Raw genomic sequence first — 17,999 nt, forward strand, 5'->3', positions numbered from 1 at the left:
TGTAACAGTCCACACAATTACTTGTGTACGTATCAAGGCACTGATCTGATTTTTAGTGCGCAGGATAGAAATCTAACTCAAATCGTCTTAAGCTGCAAAGTAAGTGCAAAGTTACACGGCAAGTAAGGCAAGGCTGGATCCAAGAATGTGAAGGATTACACCATGAGTCTCCTTTCAGCTTTGTTTTCCTTTGGGTTCGTTTCATTTTCAGGTGGGGTCTCCCCACAAAAGGGCAAAAACTTCTCTTTCCTGAAATTTCCAGTACAAGTGGCAGGACTGAGTGTCACTGGACCATTAGACCATATTTCTAACCATCACCAGGGCCAAGAGGGTGGGCAACCCCACCAGGTCAAGCAACCCCCAAAACAAAGCTGGAGAGTGGGATGAGGTCAGCCCCCAAACCACTCAGACTGAAAGTGGAAGAAGGGGTGTTCCTAAAGAACACCAGGAGAAGCTGGTAGAAATAACCCACATTCATTAATGTGGGCTTCACCTGCTCTTCATATTCAGCTGCTTTGTACTGGGAGTCTGTCTGGGTTCCAGGATTGGGTTGTTTTGTGACCTTGGACAAACCCCATGCCCTGTTGGTGCTCAGTTGTTTCCCCACCTGTAAAATTAGGCTGCTTGGCTATATCAGCAATTTTCGAACTATTCTTTAGTAGTATAAAAAGAATGGAACAGTTCTGGTGGGAGGGGGGAGAGGGGCATGGAGCTACTATCCTGCGCTCTTAGCATTCCCCTTCCCCACCCCTACTGGGCATGAAAAAATCCTACAACTCCAAGGAGTGTGGTTTGAAAACCACTGGACCAAGGGGTCCCAAGGATTCCTCAGACTCTAAAGTTGATTCTCAGTCTCTCCCAGATTTGGCTGGAAAGAAATCATTCTCTTTGTTCAGTGCCAAAGAGACAAAGTTTAGAGCTTTCTTAAACGGGTATATGTAAAAAGATCTTTCCCTACCCAGACAATGAATAAGGATGTTAGAACCAAAGTGCACCTCACTTTGACTACTAGTTGGGGGAAAAGTTTCCTCTTCCACACAGTGAAAGGCATTGCTCCTCATCTAAGAATCATACTGGGAATAAGTCAATAAGATGCCGACCAACCTCGCAGGCTGTCTTAGGAGTCATGTCCCTAAGGTGTCACAGGCCACCAGGTGACAAGCTCAGCCTTCCAAGGACTTGCCTCTACTCTTTCAGGCTCTGAAAGTTCCAGAAAGCCCCATTCACAGACAGAAACCATCACCAAGTCCCATAAAACCCAGTCTGTAAAATGCATGCTGCAAAACTGCCTGAACACAAGTGTGTGTAGGGGGCTCTAGAAACTTGTTTGAATCCAAAGGAAGCCTTAATGGTAAGTCATGTTGTGTGCTGGGCACTGGGATAAAAAAAGAAACACCACCACAAATGTACCCTACAACCTCATAATGCCTGCATTTTAATGGGGGAGATAAGCATTGACCCAATAGTCATGTCAATAATTACAAACCTAGATTCAAAAGTTAGAAAGGAGAAGTACAAGGAAGTGTGAGAGTCAGGAACTGCTGCAACTGGATTTGACTTTGACCTTAATGGGCATTCGAGTCCCTCCGTTTCTCTGCACCTCAGTTTCCTCATCTGTGTAAAATGGCAACATACCATTTGCTTCTGAGAATTCTCACCTATTTGTCAGCCTTCAGCCCAGCCATCATTACTTTCCTGATGCCTTCCTTGGCTCTCCAGGCTGATCCAGAGGCCCCTGCTCTGAGTTTGCATATCATCTGGGTGTACCTGTTAACAGCACATCTCACACTGCTTGTTCCCAAACCAGGGAGTAAGTTCCTCAGGGGAGGAGATCTTGTGTATACCCTGTAAGTTAACGAGTCTGGCTCACAGCAGGTGCTAACAAGTGTTTGTTGAGTGAATGGATAAATGGGAGTACATGGTGGGGTGTAGGGAGCAGGTAGCGTTAAATCATCATGAACCTGACAGGACATGCTCACTGGCTGACTGTCCTATCTGGGATGAGGACTTCCCAGGCTTTGAAGCCTGAAGTCCTCAGCTGGAGTTCCACTTCTCCCAATTATCTGTTGTTTTCTTGACAGGTTTGGGGACCTCTTTCAGCTTGCGTCTTTGGCTGCGTCAGGAATGATACTACCTTACAGGGCTGCAGAGTTTGGAAACTGTTAAATGTTATTCACTTTATAAACGGGGAGAGGGTGGAGGCGAGAAGAGAGGGACAATTTCCATGGAGGCGATTTTGAGGAGAGGAGGGTGTGGGTTTGGTTGAGCCGATTTTCTTCCAGGGAGATGCTAAGTAAAGCATCTGGCTTGGGAGTCTGAAAACTTTGCTAACTAACCAAAAGCCAACATTAAAACTCGGAGCCTCAGTTTCTCTATCTCTAAAACTGAGGTCATAAGCTAAAATTCTCAGAAAAGTGTGACGCTTAAATGCGATTATGGATAGTGACGCAGAGAACGTCACGCAGAAGACTGTGGTGTTCAAATGAATGGCCGCTCCGCATTTCCCGCCCGGAACCCAGGCAGGAAGCGCCGGCTGCCCGGGGGAAGCCTCCGGAAAGGCACAGCCGGAAGTGAGAGGGCGGAGCCTCACCGCTGCGATGGATGCAGTCATAAGCCAATGGGTAGGGGAGGCGTTCCTGCCTCCACCAATGGGGCGCCGACCAGGGCGGGTCCTTAAGTACCGCCCTAGTAACGGCCACATGGTAACCCGGGCACCCGGCGTGTGGTGCTCGCTGTTACTGCTGGTTATCGGCTCTCGGCGTCTGCAAAATGAAGATTGAGGAGGTAAAGAGTACCACGAAGACGCAGCGCATCGCCTCACACAGCCATGTGAAGGGGCTGGGGCTGGACGAGAGTGGCCTGGCCAAGCAGGCGGCTTCGGGTCTCGTGGGCCAGGAGAACGCACGAGAGGTGTGGCTCGCGCGGGGCTTGGGAGTGGGGAGCGCTGAGCAGGGCCGCTGCTGCGAGGGAGGCGCTGAAGTATAGGGGGGCTCGGGGACTTGGCTGCGCCCTGCGGGTCTTGAGCCGTTGTTCCTTCGGGGCGGTGAAAATGGGCTTTTGGGGGGGAAAGGGGACGGACCACAGCGGGACTGGGTGAGGGGCCTTCCCGGGAGAACAGGTAACACCTCCACAGAGTGTGGTTGACTGTTTCACCTTATTGACAACACCTATCGATTGACCCCCTGCTCGGTGCCAGGCTCTGTTCCGATGCTGGGAAACAGCGGGGAACAAGAGAGTTAAGGTCCCTGATTTAATGGAGAGCGTCCCTGCTCACATCTTAGTGGGGACAGAGACAGATGATGAACATGCAAACCAACAGACAACGAACAAAAAGTTATTTTGGAAGCCAGGGGTCAGTTCCTGCAGGGGTTTGTCGTCTGTGGTAAGGAATTTGGATTTTAGGTATTGGAATGCAGTGGGAGGCTATGAGAATTTTAAGTGAGGAAATGACCTAACTTTAAAAGAAGTCGCGTTGGTTCCCAGGGCTTGGGAGTCCGAGGGAGGGAGGTGGGCGTTATGCAGAGGTTTCTGGTTTATCCACCCCTCCAAGCATCCTTGCTGACCATTCCAGTTAAATCTACTTTTATGAAGTGGCTGTGATGCGAAGTCCTTTCACTCACGTTATAATCACAAACTCTTTGAGCTCTCTTGCATATGAGGGCGCGAGAGGTCACTTCATCTATCCACTTGCCTCTCAGCCTAGTAATGGTAAAGCTAGAATTGTAACCAGATGTGTGTCTCACCCCCAAATCAATGTCCTCTCTGGCCTCACAGCCACCATCTCAGCCTGCTGTGCTCTAAGATCAGAGACATGCTTTCCCACCTCTGCCCTGGCCTAGCAGCTCCGAAAACCTGCCCTTAACATGAGGCTAAGACTGATGTTAAGTCTCCCAGCCTGAGTGTGCTATAGAAGGGGGCCAAAGAGAAGTCTCTGGCTTCTATTTTGAGCACATCATCTTTCCAAAAAGGAAACATTGACTGGGTCAAGATGACTTTAATTTCTGTTTATCCAGCTTGAGCTTAGTGAGGACCCATTACTGCCGATAACTAATGTTGGATGCTTAGAAGCACTGTGCTTAGAAGCTTTTATCACCATCATCTTGTTTGTTACCTCAACCCCAATATTAATCTTCCCCCACCCCACTTTATTAAGAAAATTTTCAGAGATTCAGAGACACAAATTCAGACTCATATAGTGAATATCCATGTGCCTAAATGCTGCAATTAACATTTTGCTAAATTGCTTTATCACATATTTGACCACTTATCCGTCCATTAATTCACTTTTGCATTTTGAAGTAAGTTGCAGACATCAGTATGCTTTACCCCTCAATTCTTTAGCATGTGCACCCTTAAGTATTATGACTGTTTTCAGATGAGGAAATTGAGGTTCACAGAGGTTATCTTGTCTAGGGTCACTCAGATTGTAGGTAGTAGGGCTGGCATTTAAACCCAAGTCTGTTGGATCCCAGAATCCACACTCTTAATTGTGATGATTTATACCTTGACACGACTATGAGCTTTATGAGGGCAGAGACCATGTAATATTCTATAAGCAGAACCTGGTTCCTTACAGGGGTTTGGTATTTATTTATTGAATTAATAGGCATCTGAAAACCCACCTCAGCTATAAGGTCCATGACTGTGGTCATGTCAGTAGCCTCCCTTATGCTCAATATCCTCATCTCAAAAATGAGTTAGACTAGGTGATCTTTATAGGCTTTTACTAAATTTTAGATTCACGGAGTTTCTCAAAGATCTCCAGTGCTGAAGATTACGATTTCAGAAGGTTGTGTGGAAAGACCACAGTGACTTTTTTATCTTAGAAATGCAACATCTGAAGAACAGCTTCTGGGCTTTTGTTAAAGGCACTATGTTTTACTAACTGAGCCAGAAATGGAATACAGCACACCCACACACATTCTTTGGACATACATTTCCTGAGGGGCTGCTGTGAGCCTGGGAGAAGGTACTTCTCCACAGGCCATGGGGAATAGAGAAGGCGATGTGGACCCTACTAGTAATAGAGGAGACAAGATGTGTTCATAAGACCCTGTCAGTAGAGGACAGTGGTCCATTGTCCAGAGAAGAGAACGCACCTTTTATTTAATCATATATTACCTTAGTCAGTCAGTGGCAGAAACCTTGCATTGTATAGTCCTGGGCATATAGGTGCTCTATAAGTGCAAACTTTGCAGCCTTCCTCCTTTATAGTCAAATATCCTAAAATACATAAAGATCAGAAACCCATTTGTGGAATTTGAATATGTTCACCTACATATATTGTAAAGGGTTTAATATCCAGAGAGTTATTAGAATTATTTAAAATATACTAACACTAAACACTAACAATATACTAAGCACTAAGTAGTTTAATCTTGAGGCTTCAAAAGACACTTGAAGGAATCTTACGGTGCCATGAGTTTAACCTCACGGGCAGTATTTACATTTACTTTGCAGCTCTCTGGAATAGTTCACCGATGAACTATTAGTACTCAGTTAGTAGTGTATGTCATTGATTCTTAACCCTTAGTGGATTACTTTGCGAATCTGACAAGAGCTGTAAATCCTCTTCTGGAGAAATGCACCTGTGAACATACACACAAAATTTTGTTTCCCGTTTCAAGAGGTAGGTGTTCCCAGGGATCCCAGAGCAAAAATCTCTGCTTCCACTTGTTTCCCTGCTGCCCATTCTCCACATAGCAGCCAGCATGATCTTTTAAAAACAAGTCATAGTATGACACATAGCCTAAGACCTTTCAGTGGCTTCCCATGGCACATAGGATAAAATTCAAACTTTACTCCAGACCATAAGAATTTGTGTTAAGTTCTGGCCCTTGCCCACCTCTGCAGCCTCATCTTCCCATTCTTGTTCAATGTTTAGGTGTTTTTCTGTCTCCTCTACTCAAGTGTGAGCTCCATGAGCGTGAGGTGTTTCTGTCTTACTCTCATTGCCTCAGCATCTAGAACAATTCCTGCAACCTACTGGCAGTCAGTATTGAGTGAATATGTGAATTGTGTGGACCAGAGGCTGGATTTTTTCCCCCATGAAACATTTTAATTTTGATTTATTATTTCTTTCCATGGTGGTGTGTAGGCATGTGGCGTGATAGTCGAATTAATCAAAAGTAAGAAAATGGCTGGAAGAGCTGTCTTGTTGGCAGGACCTCCTGGAACTGGCAAGGTACTCATTTTTTCTCATTATCTTAATCTACCCAAGAGAGTGGTCTGCATGTCTAAGCCAAATTGAACTCATGTCTTAACTAGTCTTTGTTTAGCCAAATTGGTTATCTGTATGTTTTTTCAACTAATGTGCAATAATACAATCGAGTACCTAAAATCCATGCTTCTAAAATTCAAATTATCCTGGCCAACCTCCAGGAAAGAAAGAATGAAGGCCTCAGAGGGGTTCATTGTCTCCAGAATTTGTCCTCTAACTCTTTCAAGTTGCCTTGGCTATGAAATATATTTCTGTTGGTCTAGAGCTTCATGAAACCTTGGGAATGACATTTTTATTTTAACTTTTTATTTTGAAACAATTTCACACTTACAGGACAGTTGCAAAAATAATACAAAACCTACCCAGAGAACTCTAGCACACCCCCCCCTCAGATATCCAGATCCACCAATTTTAATATTTTACCACCTTTGCCATTTCTTTCCCCCTTCCTTCCTTCTTTCCTTCCTTCCTTCCTTCCTTCATGTATCTGTCTATCTTTTCTGAACATTTGAGAGCAAATCATACACCTCATACTCCTTGAACCACATGATACTTCCATGTACATTTCCTGTGAATCACCTTAAGTGCAGTTTTCAGGTTCAAGAGATTTAACTTTGATTCAAGGCTTGCGTGTTGTATTCCCATTTTTTTCTTATGTTCCAATAATGTCCTTTTGAGTCTTTTCTCCTGCAATCTTAGATCCCATCCATGACCATGTATTGCATTTAATTGTCATTGTCTCTTTAATTTCTCTTTCTTTTTTTTTTAAATTGTGGAAACATATATATAACATAAATCTCCCTATCCCAACCTTTCCCCACCATTAATCACATTAAAAGTGTTGTACCCTTACCACCATCTATTAGCAGAACTTTTCCTTCACCCCAAACAGAAATCCTACATTCATTTTGCATTAACTCGCTGTTGCCCCATCCCCCACCCCTGGTAACCTGTATTCTACTTTCTGTCTCTGAGTTTGCATAATCTCTGATAATTTCCTTCATGGTTAGCATGGAGCCAAAATTTTACATTGAACCAAGCTTGAACATCCTAAATCTATAACACTCTGATTTGCTTTGATACCAACTTAACTTCAATAGCATACATAAACTATGTTCCTGTATTACTATGTTCTTATACTCCTCCGTCCCCCCACCTCTATGTAATTCTTGTCACAAATTATATATTTATGTATTATTAATCCAAAACCATTGATTTTTCATTACAATTTATGCATTTGCCTTTTAGATCCTATAGGAAGTAAAAAGTGGGAGTTGCAAGTCAAAAATAAAATAGTACTGGGATTTATATTTACCCATGTCATTATCTTTCCTGGAGATAATTATTTCTTCATGTGGCTTCAGTCAGTTGTCTAGTGTCCTTTCCTTTCAACCTGCAGAACTCTCTTTAGCATCTCTTGAAGGGCTAGTCTAGTAGTGATAAAGTCTCAGCTTTTGTTTATCTGGGAATGTCTTAATCCTTCCCTCATTTTTGAAAATCAGTTTTGCCAGATACAGAGTTCTTGGTTGCCAGTTTTTTGTTTTCAACACATTATATGTGTCATCCACTGCCTTCTTGTCTCCATGGTTTCTGATGAGAAATTGGCACTTAATTTTATTGAGGCTCCGTTGAATGTAACATGATGCTTCTCTCTTGCAGCTTTCAGAATTCTCTCATCTTTGGTATTCGACAGTTTGATTATAACTTGGCGCAGTATGGGTCTATTTGGGTTTGCTCTGTTTGGAGTTCGTTGAATGTCTTGGATGTTTATATTCATGTCTTTTGTTAAATTTGGAGAATTATTAGCCATTATTTCTTTAAATATTCTCTCTGACCCTTTCTTCTCCTCTGGCACTCCCATAGTACATATATATTTGTATACTTGATGGTGTCCCCCAGGTTCCTCAGGCTCTGTTCACTTTTCTTTATTCTTTCCTCTTTCTGTTCCTCAGACTGGATGATTTCAATTGTCTTATCTTCAAGTTCACTGATTCTTTCTTCTGACATCTGAAAACTGCTGTTAAACCCTCTAGGGAATTTTTAATTTCTAATACTGTGGTCTTCAGCTCTGTTTTGGTTCCTTTTGATAATTTCCATCTCTCTATTGTATTTTTCTATTTGTTTTCCTGATTTCCTTTAGTTCTTTGTCCATGTTTCCTTTTATCTCTTTGAGCAGATTTAGGATCCATTTTTTGAAGTCTTTGTCTTGAGTGCCCCAGATCTGGTCCTCTTTATCAATAATTTCTAATGCTTTAATCTTCTCCTTTGCCTAGGCCATCACTTCCTTTGTATGTTTTATAATGTATGTTTCTTTGTATGTTTTATAATCTATTGTTGAAACCTAGATATTTTGATATTTTGTGTGTTATTGCTGGAATTTAGACTGTGAGGTATCTTCCTTAAATCTATATACAGCTAGTGGTAGGAAAGGACTTTCCTTGAATGCCAGGAGCTAATACAAAAAGAAAAGTAAAAAAAGAGAACACTGTTCCCAGTGTTTGCAGATTGACCTGTGTTAGTGCTCTCCTTCAGGGTTTGTCTATACAATGAGTTTAGAGAATGGCTCAAGGCTAAAGCATAGGAACCCCCCCCCACCCCCCAATCTTTTCTGTGCAGTCCTGGTCCTTTCTGTGCATGTGTCTTGTCTTGGGCATGTGTGTGGGTCTAGAAATTCCCCCATTTACACAGATCTGAATAGCCCCTCTTCCCTAGAAAACGGTTTCCTTATGGTCCCAGGCACTGTACTGTAGGTCCTTCCTCAGCAGTCCCTTGTCCCAGGCAGCCACTTAACTGCTCTCCCACAGCTTCTCTGGGAGGGTTCTGTGAATCTGTGAGCTGCTTTCTACAGCAGGGCAAGTTCTAGGACAGCAAGTCCCTCAGGTCACCACCAAACAGATTGGGCCCAGACATACATGTGTGTTTGATCCTCTGAGAGGTGATGCCGCTGTTCTGTTGTTTCTGCCAAAGAGAGTGCTTAAGGAAAGGACCTGATACAATTTTTAAGATATTAAGTTTTTTTTTCCCCCCTGGAAAACTCGGACCCCTCCAGAACTGGAACCAGGGATCCATACTGAGTGGGTGAGGGGTGATGGAGGGGCCAGCCAGGGTGCCAGGAGATCCTACTGCTTTTAATTGGCCTTTTTCTTGATTTGTTTTTCACTCTGTTATTGCAATCCTTTAACAGTTTTCTGAAGCTTTTAGAAAACCATTTCTGCCAGTTCTTACTGGTTGTTCAAACCTTCTTTTGGGAGATGGAGCCTTGAAGCTTCTCACTCCGCCATCTTGATCAGGGTGGAAGTGACATCTTATTTGAAGGGGAAAGAAAATCAGTCTTCAAAGCATTTTTCCAAATGCTAACTTTACCCAGCACTGTTCTGGCTCTGTGGGAGATGGGAAAAAAGAAAAAAGAATTAGAGGCATGATTTTTTTTACCTTCAAGGGGCTTACAGTCTCTCCAGGGCAAAATGACATGAAGCCATGACCAGCCGAACACTAAAGCTGTGAGGTGTGGCCCAACCTTAAATGCAGCTGGAGTTCGAGCAGGGGTAGGCACTGTGAGGCATTGCAGAGCTGGAAGAGTTGAGACTTGACGTTTGCCCCCTTCCACCCCCCAAGTTGGGAGAGAATTTGGCTTTGCAGGGAGGAGAAGGGCACAGTGTGGCTTCTTAGGATCTGTGAGGGGAGTAGCCAGACATTCAAAACCCACCAGAGTCAACAATCTGGGCCCCGCTGCTTCTTCAGAAGGGCTGATTGCTACAGGAGAGGAGGAGCTGTGTAAAGAAGCAGGATTTAAATTCCAGCTCTACCACTGACTTGCTGTGAGACCACTTAATCTTTCTGAAGCAATAACGCACACACATCTAGTTCACATAGTTATAAAACTGATTGGTTGTAAGATCGTGAGTTTAATTGTAATTTTGAAATCGAATAACTGAATTGCTGGCATATCTCATATTTGTGAATTACAGTCAAGGAAGAAAAGCATTTTTAAACTATAAAGTGTCATATTAGTGTGAGTGTACAGGATCTCCATCAAGGCAACATCAACTTGTCCTGTATATTTACTTACTATGCTTACTTTTCCTTCTTACATGTTAGACCTTCTCTCTCCCATCATTTTTCTTCTTCCTGAAGTACATCATTTAGAAGTTGTAAAGTGAGAGTTTGTTAGTAAAGTGTCTTAGGTTTTGTACTTATTATGGTGCCCTTGTTTTGAAAGATAGTTATGTTGGGTATATAATTTGGTTGACAGATATTTGCTCTGTATTATTTCTCACAGTGATATTTGCTGCCCATTGGTTTCTGGTGTTGCTCTTGAGAAGTCTAATTGTGAAGCCTTTTTCTTTTCTTTCTGGATGTTTTGGAGATATTTTTGGTTTTGGTGTTCAGCATTTTCACTGTGATTTGTCAAGTAGATTTATTTTTATTTATCCTGCTTGATATGAATTGTGCTTCTTTAATCTGAGTATTTATGTTTCTAGTCAGTTCTGGAAAATTGCCGGTCTTTATCTTTTCAGCTGTTGCCTTTCTGTATTCTCTTTCCTTTCTCGTTCTGGAACTCAGATGTGTTAGACTGCAGTGGATCTCACCCTGAGGCGCCATTTCACAATGGCTAGAGATGTTTTTGGTTGTCACCAATTGGGTTGGGGAATAATGGGGTGAGGCTACTGGAGTCTAGCGGTTAGAGGCCACGGATGCTGGTAAACATCTTATAGTGCATGGAACAGCCCACCCTCACCCCCAACACCCCAACGGAGAGTTATCCATCCCAGAATGTTAGCAGTGTCAAGGTTGAGAAACCCTGGGCCAGAACTTCTCATTTTGCCCTCCTTGTCTTTCAACCTCTCTTTCATATTTTCTCTCCTTTTGACTCTTCTGCATTCTGGATGATTTCTTCACCTCTCAGTTCCAGTCCCTAGTTGTCTGTTAAGCTATGATTAAGTTGCTGTTTAATCCAATCTGTTGACTATTTTTTACCTTTTTATTTTGAAAATTTTGAAACCTACAAAAGAATCTAAAGAATAGTATGATGAACTCTTCTGTGCCCTACACCTAGACTCACCGATTGTAAATATTTTGTTACATTTGTTTTTTCTCTATTTTATTTTGGACCGTTTGCAAGTAAGTTGCAAAGACATCCTTCTTGATTATCACAATATCATCATCATACCCAAGAAATGTAATGTTGATACAGTATTATCTAATGTCTAGTTTATATTAAAATTTGTCCAGGTTTTTCCAGTAATATATTTTGGCAGTTATAGTTTTTCATATTTTTAAATTTAGGATACAAAGGTCACATCTTTCATCCCATTGTTGTCTCTTTAGTCTCCTTTAATCTAGAGCAGTCACTCCTCCCAGCATTGTTTTGTTGTCCTGTTTTAAAACACTTGACACTGTTGAAGCATCCAAGTCAGATCCATTGTAGAAGTGCCCAGGCCAGATGCATTGTAGAAAGCCCTAAATCTGTATTTATGTGATTGTTTCCACATGAAATGTTAACCATAGGTGATGTTTCCATTGCTTCACAACAGGAGGCAAATGATGGCAGTTTGTTCCGTTATTGGTGATGCTATTGATTGATGGTTGTGAAGGTAACACTCTCCCTTTGTAATTAATAAGTATGACATTTTGAGATGTTGTGACTATCCTGTTCCTTAGTAACCTTTCACTCAGGTTATAGCATTGATTGATGATCATTGCCTTATCAGTTATCACGGTGGTTGCAAAATAGTGATTTTCTTATTCTGTCATTTCTTCTACATTTCTTAGCTTTTTTTTTTTTTTAAAAAAAAAAAGAAACAGCAGATCCCTCCAACGTACCTTTTTTTTTCCCCTTCAAATTCTGGCCATTTTTGATAGCTGCTTATTCTTTGTTCATGAAGCAGTTCCTTTTTTTCTTTTTTGTTTTTAAACATTTTGTATTCTGTATCTGCTTGTGAACTTGTGTTTGCCTGATCAATTCTGTGAGGTTCCTTTAATCTCCTAATGTCAGGGCTGAGTGCCTTCTGAGGATTTGTGAGGGGCCCTGCATTGCTACCAGTCCAGGGACATGTGATATGAATTTTATGGCTTGGGTTTTCTGGGACCATCAGGTAATGTGATGTCCAACCTGTTGGGGAACATGGCAAGGGAAACTTTTCCTCACCCAGAATCAAGGCATGACTAACAAGTTTGTTACTTTGTATTCCAGGTAGATTTTTTTTATGGCCCCACCTTTTCTTTAATGTGTGGTCCTTTGAGGATCCTGTTTTAATTCAGGGTTTCTGTCTTAACGCTTTATCTTACAGGGGCTTCTGAATTTGCAAACACCCTCTGAAATTCCAAGGTAATAGTGGTTGACTGTGATGGATTTTGCTTCCTCTTTGTTTTGTGTCCTTTGGGATTTCATTTACTTTCTCTTTAAAGTGTAACATATATACAAAAAAGTGCACATATTGTGAGTATATAGTTTGATGAACCCATATAATCAAAATGCAAATTATTTATGCTCCCAGTTACAACCCACCCCTCCCCAAAGTAACCAGTATCCCACATGAGGATGCTGCAGATGGTTTTGTCCATTTTTGAACTTTATATAAATGGAATCCTATCAGATATACTCTTGTGTCTGGCTTTTTTCACTCAACATTATGTTAGATTTATCCTTGTTGTTGTGTTTAGTTGTAGTTTGTTCACTTTCACTGTTGCATAGTATTTGAAGGATGAGTGTTATACAAGGTGTTTTGTACAAACAGGAGGGATTTTTCAGTGGATCTGTCTAGTATGCCATATTGCTGGGAGCCTAAGTCCTTCATTCCTTTTGTAACATAGTACCATTTTTCTCCCAGGAAATATGAGACGTTCTCAGCACTGTAGTATCACCTGATGGTTTTGCCCTATCCCCTTTGATGTGTATGAAGGATGTGGTAACTCTCTGCTTTGTAGTGTACTAATGGGCCCCAGAGTTTAGGCCACTGAACTGAGCAACAGACAAGAATACTGTGCTTATTTCAGAGACACAAATACATAGCTCATATGGACTGATGTTCCACTCTAGAGGGCCTCACAATTTTAAGAATGGGGCTTTGAATCCTTTGAAATTTGTTCTATAGCTACTTGTTAAATTGTAATTTGAAAGCTATCACCTTTTTGTATGTGTATTATTATTAAACAATAAGGAAATAACTGAAGCTATGGTACTGTAACTCATAACAACTTTGGATATGTCCTATATAACTACCTGTTAAAGCATATTTGAAAGATATTACCTTTTTTGTATATGTGTTATATTTCACAATAAGGAAATAACTGAAACTGTGAAACTGTGACCTATCATCTTTGAAATTTGTTCCCTAACTACTTGTTAAATTTCACTTGGAAAGTTATCACTTCTATGTCTATATGTAATATTCTACAATAAAAAAAAGATTAAAAAAATTAAGCTAAAAAAAAAAAGAATGGGGCTTTGAGTTTGGGTTTTAGAAAAATGAGATATTCAGATGAGCCTGAAAGTCAAGTAGATTTCCTCAAAACTTCTTTTGGCTGTGTTCTAGTTTGGTAATGCTGCCAGAATGCAAAACACCAGAAATGGATCAGCTTTTATGAAAGGGGTTTATTTGGTTACAAAGTTACAGTCTTGGGGCCATGAAGTGTCCAAGGTAGGTCATCAACAATTGGGTACCTTCACTGGAGGATGGCCAATGGTGTCTGGAAAACCTCTGTTAGCTGGGAAGGCCCATGGCTGGTGTCTGCTCCAGAGTTCTGGTTTCAAAATGACTTTGTCCCAGGGCATTCCTCTCTAGGTTGCAGTTCCTCAAAAATGTTGCTATTGCTTGCTCTAGGGGTATTTGTCCTCTCTTAGCTTCTCCCGAGCAAGAGTCTGCTTTCAACAGCTGTCTTCAAACTTTCTTTTCATATGCAGCTACTCTCAGCTTCTGCGCATTCTTCAAAGTGCCCTTCTTGGCTGTAGCTCCTCTTCAAAATGTCACTCTTAGCTCCACTGAGTTCCTTCTGTTTGTCAGCTCATTGATATGGCTCCAGTGATTTAATTTAGACCCACCCTGAATGGGCAGGGCCACACCTCCATGGAAATTATCCAATCAGAGTCATCACCCACAGTTGGGTGGGGTGCATCTCCACGGAAACACTCAAAAAATTACAATCTAATCAACACTGACACGTCTGCCCACACAAGATTACAACAAAGGTAATGGTGTTTTGGGGGACATAATGCATTCAAACCGGCACAGGCAGCAACATGGTTTTTTGTGTACCACTGGGCACAAAGAAATAATGGCTTTAGGGATTTGGGTTTGCATCCTGGCTCTGCTGCTTGCTAACTATTTGGGAGAGTTGGTAACTTCTGAGGTTATTATTATTATTTTTTTTTTAATTTTTATTATGGTAACATATATCTAACACAAAATAGCCGTTTTAACTATTTTCAAGTGTACTGGTCAGTGATGTTAGTTACTCACAACCTTGTGTAATCATCACCACCACCCATTACCAAAACATTTTCATCACCCCACACAGCAATTCTATACCCAATAAGCAATATGAGTTTCAGTTTCTTAATCTACAGAATAAACCTAGTAATCAAGTTCCAGGTTATTTGGGAAGATTCAATGAGATTTCTCCTTTAGGTGGCCTAGTACTTTATAGTAGGTACAGGTGAATAGGTATAGTAGCCATATCATTTTCCTGCCTTCTGGGAATCTTTAAATGAGGGGCTGGTGTTCGGGGGGACTAGACACACACTCGTATTTTAATGGAAATAAGCTGATCATCCCTTCTATGTTAGATGGAAGGAGAGGAGGATGCCAGTGAATCACATATGGTCAGTTCACAACAGAGTGTGGGGACTTGGCACTTGAAGAGATACAGCAGAGAGAAAGAGGAGCAACTGGAAGGTGGCTGAGTTTGGATGGAAAGTGGGAGCAGCTAGCCTGTGGGAGCCTTGTTGTTAGAGCATTGCTCACCTAATTTTCACCTGTCATAATCCAGAGATCTTCCCTTGGCTCTTAGGTTACCAGAGAAGAGCAGTTTTTTTTTTTTTTTTTTTAAATTCATTTTATTGAGATATATTCACATACCATGCAGTCATACAAAACAAATCGTACATTCGATTGTTAACAGTATCATTACATAGTTGTGCATTCATCACCAAAATCAATCCCTGACACCTTCTTTACCACACACACACAAATAACAAGAATAATAATTAAAGTGAAAAAGGGCAATTAAAGTAAAAAAGAACACTGGGTGCCTTTGTTTGTTTGTTTGTTTCCTTCCCCTGTTTTTCTACACTTCCATCCATAAAATAGACAAAGGGAAGTGTGATCCATATGGCTTTCCCAATCACGTTGTCACCCCTCATAAGCTACATTTTTATACAATCATCTTCAAGATTCATGGATTCTGGGTTGTAGTTTGATAGTTTCAGGTGTCTACTGCCAGCTACCCCAATTCATTAGAACCTAAAAAGAGTTGTCTAAATTGTGCGTAAGAGTGCCCACCAGAGTGACCTCTCGGCTCCTTTTGGAATCTCTCTGCCACTGAAGCTTATTTCATTTCCTTTCACTTCCCCCTTTTGGTCAAGTAGATGTTCTCCATCCCACGATGCCGGGTCCAGATTTCTCCCTGGGAGTCATATTCCACATTGCCAGGGGGATTCACTCACCCTGGTGAGAAGAGCATTTTATAGTTGCAAGCCTGTGGGTCACAAACCCAGATGCTTAATGCAGTGGGCAACCTGAATGAGTGTAGGGGCCAGATGTGAATGCTCAGGAGCAGGGGAGCTGTGAGAATGAGGGCTTGCATGCCTAGAGTAAAGGAGGCAGCTGCTCTGGAGCCCAGGCCAGTTGCTGCTGTGTGGTAATGCTGGCCTATTTTGGCCATATCTTCTAGTCCTTTGAGAGAGGCTTGAGTAGTTGAATTTTTACATTGTTTCCCCTTACTTAAAAACTAGCAACAAATTCCATTTTAAAACACACGTGAGACTGTGTAGCCCAAGCGAACTAGTTTGCTACCTGTGATCTAATCTAGTACTTTCGTTTTGACGGATGAGTGAACCAGGCACCAGAGAGATTTGCCATGTGCCCAGGGTCACCCTGAAAATTAGTAGGTGAACCAGGACTGAAACCCATTTTCTGTGCCTGGGGCCACTGGCATTTGCTCCAGGCAATATGCTGATTTTCTAGCAGATTCTGCTCTTTCAAAACGATTACTAAAAGGACAGTGAAAAGAAAATCCAAGAAGAGCCTTTAATGGGCCAATTTTAAAACACTGTCTCCAGGTTTCACTTTGTTGTTCTTCAGTAACAAGCTTGTTTCCTTCCTGCCCTTTACTTTCTTCCTTAGCCCATAACCTGGGGAACTGGCCTTACTCCTGCTCTTCTTCAAAGTTGAGGAAAGATGAAAACAGCAAATAAAAGGCCATGGCATTTCCCTGTCCTTTACCACCTTGAAAGCATTTGCTTTTCATACTTGATATTTGACCATACATCTGTTAGATCTTTGGTTTCCATTTAGCATCTGCCAGCTGTTGTTAAATGTTATCTTACCCAAAATCAACTTGTAGTTTACTGCTGAGCATGCTCGAGTGTAACTTGTTAGGACCAACTCATAGCTTCAGAATCTGAATATATCAGTCTTCACTATATGTAGGCTGCCCTACATAAAATGAACATCATGAATTCTTTCCTTCATTGATTTCTGATGGGTTGTAGATTGGTGTTTTCCTGTATGTGTAAAAATGAAAAGCAGTATCTCAGAGATCCAGTAGTGTTGCTCCGAGTGATGAGGTCAGGACCGTTCTGGATATTGAGTTTGAGAAGACTATTCTAATTATAATGGGAACATGAGCGCTGCAACCTTATTGCCAGTTTAAATCTCTGCTCTTCCTCTTACTAGCTGCTGATACCTAGGGCATATTATTTCATCTCGGTGTCTCTTTCCTCATTTGTAAAATGGGGAGAGTAGCCTTGTCTACTTTGTAGGGTGAGTGTTGTGGGTATTATGTGCAGCAGTTGGGAGTTGGGTCTTACACTGGGTAAGTCGCAATGTCTGACAGCTGTTGTAATTATGGTGATAATTAAAGATGCCATTTAAGTTATAAATTGACCAAGTCCGCGAAAGTTATCAAGCACTTATTGTGTGAAATAAGCCAAATGATAATATACCTCAAAGGACTAGAGTTTCAGTTGTTCCTGGTTTGTAATTTTATTGTGGCATATGTTTCTGAATCATCACATTTTCAAAAATGTAAATCAAGTCATTTCCATTGTTTTCTTTTGTAGACAGCTCTAGCTCTGGCCATTGCGCAGGAGCTGGGCAGTAAGGTCCCTTTCTGCCCGATGGTGGGGAGTGAAGTTTACTCTACAGAGATCAAGAAGACAGAAGTGCTGATGGAGAACTTCCGCAGGGCCATTGGTGAGTGTCACGTTGGTAGGAGCAGTTCTCACTTGCCCAGTGCACTGAAGCCTCTTCATTGTGAAAATGCCTCTCTGACTTGGATTTGTTGCAGTGTTATTTTTCTTCTGGTACCATTTAACATTATTTTTGCAAGAAACAAAAACAAAAAACTTCTTCAGTTGAAGTGCTGAGGTTCTTCACATAACAATATAAATGTGGCTGTAAAATGACCTATTAAAAACAAGTCAGATTTTCCTGGCAGCTTTCTGTACTTTTGGAGATGACTGTCCCTGGAAAGGTTTTGGACTCTAGCCAGAAGCATCGTGTGCAGGGCTGCCAGAATGCCTTGGGTACTGGGGCTGAGCCAGGAGAATTACAGCCTA

General features: G+C 41.7%; 1 protein-coding gene across 1 annotated transcript in view; it reads left to right on the plus strand.

Annotated features, from left to right (window-relative positions):
• The first annotated feature begins 2,769 nt into the window (after positions 1-2,769).
• Positions 2,770-17,999, plus strand: part of RUVBL1 (RuvB like AAA ATPase 1) — a 51,477-nt gene continuing 36,247 nt past the window's right edge. The window contains exons 1-3 of the mRNA XM_037803142.1: positions 2,770-2,910; positions 6,098-6,184; positions 17,502-17,634. Coding sequence (XP_037659070.1) covers positions 2,770-2,910; positions 6,098-6,184; positions 17,502-17,634 — 361 coding nt within the window. The remainder of the gene's footprint in view (positions 2,911-6,097; positions 6,185-17,501; positions 17,635-17,999) is intronic.

Source organism: Choloepus didactylus, chromosome 1 (assembly GCF_015220235.1).
Source record: "Choloepus didactylus isolate mChoDid1 chromosome 1, mChoDid1.pri, whole genome shotgun sequence".
NCBI lineage: Eukaryota > Metazoa > Chordata > Mammalia > Pilosa > Megalonychidae > Choloepus > Choloepus didactylus.